Genomic DNA, 4,033 nt, shown 5'->3' on the forward strand with positions numbered 1-4,033 from the left:
AGGTAGATATTCCTTTACTTTTAGGGTATTTTTGGTTTGAAATTCACCTCAGCGTCTATAAAACTACTTAATGATCATAAACTACTGCATAAGTGAGTTATATAACAATATTTTAAAAGTATGTGTAGGCCTATTTAGTGTTTGCACGTTGTTCATCGAGTTGATGATTATGCATCACCAATACACAAGCACTTAGTCGATTCTCTCTTATCACTAAAACAGACAAATGGTTTAATTGATTTAAACCAGTCAGGCACGTATAAAAATTGTTTTAATGGGTTTGAATGTTTCTGGCGGCTGCTGCTAAGCAACGGTACGAGAAAGAGGGCGTGGCTCAAGGACAGCTGAGGGAAAGTCGTTTAGAACGCGAGCGAGCGCGCGCACTCACTCGCTCTTCAGTGGCAGTGCAAGTCTCTCTCTCAATCTCTCTCTCTCTCTCACACACACACAGCTAACACGAGCCAGACTCTCTCTCACACACACACAGCTAACACGATTAAGATCCTGCGCGCGCACAGCTGAGTTGAGCGCTGATGATGAAGCGCGCTCTTCACACGCTCCACCGAAGAGATGCGAGGAATTAATCATGCCGTTTTTGTCGCACCGAGCGACTTTAAAAAGAGAAGTTACACTCTGAGGAAGATTTCTTGGATGGCTTAAGAAGTTTGTGTCGTATCAGGCTTTTCTCTCCCCCACTAAGGTAAGGTCCATTCCTGCCTTACTTTTTTTCTGTTATAATAATATGGTAAAGTATGAGAACACATACATACATTTTTTTTTCTTCAAATAAGTAAGGCGAAATGTATTTAATAAGCAATTAAAAGAGTTAAATCATTTTAAAAAGGAAAAAAAAATCCTTATTAAATACATTTCACTTTATTTACTTGAAAAAAAAGTGTGTGAAAAATACATTTCACCTTATTTATTTGAATAATACAATTTTTCTCCTTATTTTTTTAGATGTCAAAGTGACCAAAAATGTCACTTTTGCCTTCAATAACACAGAAAAAAATGAAGTGCCATCAACTGAATACATAATTTCAGTTGTGAGAGGAAGAGATAGTGATTCTCAGCAATGGGGTGTGACAATGCGACCAATGGGACAGAACAGTCGTACACCCTGCTAGTGGCCCTTCCTTTGAGCGTTCTGGTGGGGCTCCTCATCCTCCTCATCGTCTTCGGGAACGTGCTGGTGATCATCGCCGTGTTCACGAGCCGAGCTCTCCGGGCTCCCCAGAACCTGTTCCTGGTCTCGCTGGCCTCCGCCGACATACTGGTGGCCACTCTGGTGATGCCGTTCTCGCTGGCGAATGAGCTGATGGGCTCCTGGGTCTTTGGACAGGTGTGGTGCGAAATCTACCTGGCCTTGGACGTCCTCTTCTGCACGGCCTCCATCACTCACCTGTGCGCCATCAGCCTGGACAGGTACTGGTCGATCACGCAAGCCATCGAGTACAACCTCAAGCGCACGCCGCAACGAATCAAACGCATCGTTTTTATCGTTTGGGTCATCGCCGCCGTGATCTCCTTCCCGCCCCTCATAACCATAGAGAAGAAAGAGGGGAACATCTGTGAGATCAACAAAGAAAAATGGTACATTATTTCCTCTTCCATCGGGTCGTTTTTCCTGCCCTGCATCATCATGGTCCTCGTGTACGTCCGGATCTACCAGATCGCCAAGAAGAGAACCAGAGCGCCTCCTGGGGACCGGAGGAAAAAGGAAGCGGGGAAGAAGGACATCGACCCTCATGAGAAGCTCAACGGGGCTCCGAACGCTGATCCGGACGACAAGGGCGAGTTAAACGGCGTGGACATGGAGGAATCGTCCTCCTCGGACCACAAGGTCTCCAATCCGTGCTCCCTCAAGAAGAAGAGCTCGAAGGGAAAGACCAAGCTGAGCCAAATCAAACCGGGAGACGCCGAAAAACTTGAGGCCTGCCAGTCCGTCAAGACCAGCCTGTGGAAGGGCCGTCAGAACCGGGAAAAGCGCTTCACGTTTGTCCTGGCCGTGGTCATAGGCGTGTTCGTCATCTGCTGGTTCCCGTTCTTCTTCACCTACACGCTGATGGCGTTATGCGACTGCTGCGTTCCCCTGACGCTTTTCAAGTTCTTCTTCTGGTTCGGCTACTGCAACAGCTCCCTCAATCCCATCATATACACCATCTTCAATAACGACTTCCGGAGATCCTTCAAGAAGATCCTCTGCCGGAGAGATAACAGGAGAATGGTGTAAATTGGCCTGCATTTCCTTGATCAAATGTAAGCCAACATGTTGTGTGTCACTGTACAACAAGGCCGAAGTGGGGGGGGGGGAGAGAGAGACTCACATGCTTTGTACAAATGCATGGTTATGCAAATACAGCACAATATGTGGTGGATTCGTCCATTTCAGAAGTGTATTGTGTCGTTCTTGATGTGAGGTGAAGTTTCGTAACTGTGATATTTTATCTACTGCCGACGTGGAGGGATATTTATGCATCAAACCACGCTGAATGTGAAAAACTATTTTTAAAAAAAAAGTGCCAAAGGAGTCAGAACTGCAAATCTGTCCAACTACGCCACAACGTGCATGTCGATGTCTTCTCGCAGGGCCTGTTTATCTCCCTGAAATGTTGTATAATTAATAGTGACGGTGTTGATATTGTTCGGTGGACAGATTGTCCTTTTTTTTACATTTTTTTTTCAATCCCTGCCAGTAACGGTTCATTTCAAATCTTGCTGTGGACCATTGAGCAAAAAGATGTTGAGCTCGTCTGACTGGAACCTGACAGGCCGGTGTCAAAACAAATTTATTTTGCTTCTGATGTAGATTATATATGTCACCCTAGATATAACGGATGGATATTTAGTGCCACAACACAAATTAATTACAGCGTTAGTTACAGACTGTGTGTCAAACAGGATGTTGGTTTAGCTGGCCGAATTTGTAGAGACGCACAACAAAACAAAGTTGAATATTCAGCAAGATATCGAATGACTGACACAGAGCTTCTCCAGGTCAAGGTGAGGTCAGACCTCTCGTGTGTTTTCTGTTTTCTTGAGAGACAAGAGAGATCCAGTTGGAGTGAGATGGAGTGAGTGTCCAGTCCAATTGCTTTGTGAACGAGTACAATGGTTCAGAACAAAGGTCTTGGAATGACATCGACAAACTACCCGTCACTGTGCATTACTGCCATATCTGAAAAACCTAGTCGTGATGTATGACTCACTTCCATATGTTTTGGCTGTTTTCCGGTGGTCCTGGTTGTGCTCTCAATGTGCTTTATCATTGAGATCTAAAAAAAAATGTATTTGCACACACACTCTGACAAAGAGAGAAAACACTGAAAAAATAAAAAGTACAGAACATTTTTTTTTTGTTTGTTTTGTCTGTTGTTATTCTAGAAAGGCAAATTATGTCTTATGAAAAGCAAAATATGGCGTGAAAAGCTTCACTTCTGAGATATAATACAAGTTTGACTCAAAAGAGCTGAAAGAGTTTAAAGTATCCTCACAGAAGCAGAATTGTTTACAGAAATGATTTTGGGGATCAATATTAAAATACATGCTGTTTCCACTGAAAGAAAGGGTGCAGAAACAGTTTTCACTCATGAAAACTAAGAATGATATGATCAATAAGTTATGACAATGTGTTTTTACATTGCTTTAACTCATCAAAATAAGTTAAACAATTTTCAACTTGCAACTCATTTTTAAGTCAGTTTATTGTAATTTAAGTTGAAATGACTTAAACATCCAAGTTGATTGTACTTAATTTAAGGCGTTTTATTTATTTATTTATTTACAGAAATTGCTAGTAAATTTCCATTATTACGAAGAATCAAAAACATAGAATTAGAAGTAGAAAAAAGGGTCACACTTTATTTTAAGGTGTCATTGTTACAGTGTAATGATATATTTAAGTACAGTGTAATATTAATTAACTACTATAGGGTTAGGGTAGGATTAGGTTTAGGGTTAGTTGCTAAATGCAATAATGCATAATTAACTGTTTTTACTATAGTAAGTACATGTAACATATGTAACAAGGACA

General features: G+C 41.9%; 1 protein-coding gene across 1 annotated transcript; it reads left to right on the top strand.

Moving 5' to 3' along the window:
- The first annotated feature begins 382 nt into the window (after positions 1-382).
- On the top strand, positions 383-3,347 carry adra2a (adrenoceptor alpha 2A). The gene is made up of 2 exons (XM_079889735.1): positions 383-700; positions 961-3,347. The coding sequence occupies exon 2, from the start codon at positions 1,076-1,078 to the stop codon at positions 2,231-2,233; it is 1,158 nt and encodes a 385-aa protein (XP_079745861.1). The 5' UTR covers positions 383-700; positions 961-1,075; the 3' UTR covers positions 2,234-3,347.
- The last annotated feature ends 686 nt before the right edge of the window (positions 3,348-4,033 follow it).

This window comes from Squalius cephalus (assembly GCF_949319135.1).
Source record: "Squalius cephalus genome assembly, chromosome: 13".
Lineage (NCBI taxonomy): Eukaryota > Metazoa > Chordata > Actinopteri > Cypriniformes > Leuciscidae > Squalius > Squalius cephalus.

Excerpts from the sequence above, each read along its gene's own strand:
- adra2a (XM_079889735.1), top strand. The coding sequence starts at position 1,076 with ATGGGGTGTGACAATGCGACCAATGGGACAGAACAGTCGTACACCCTG.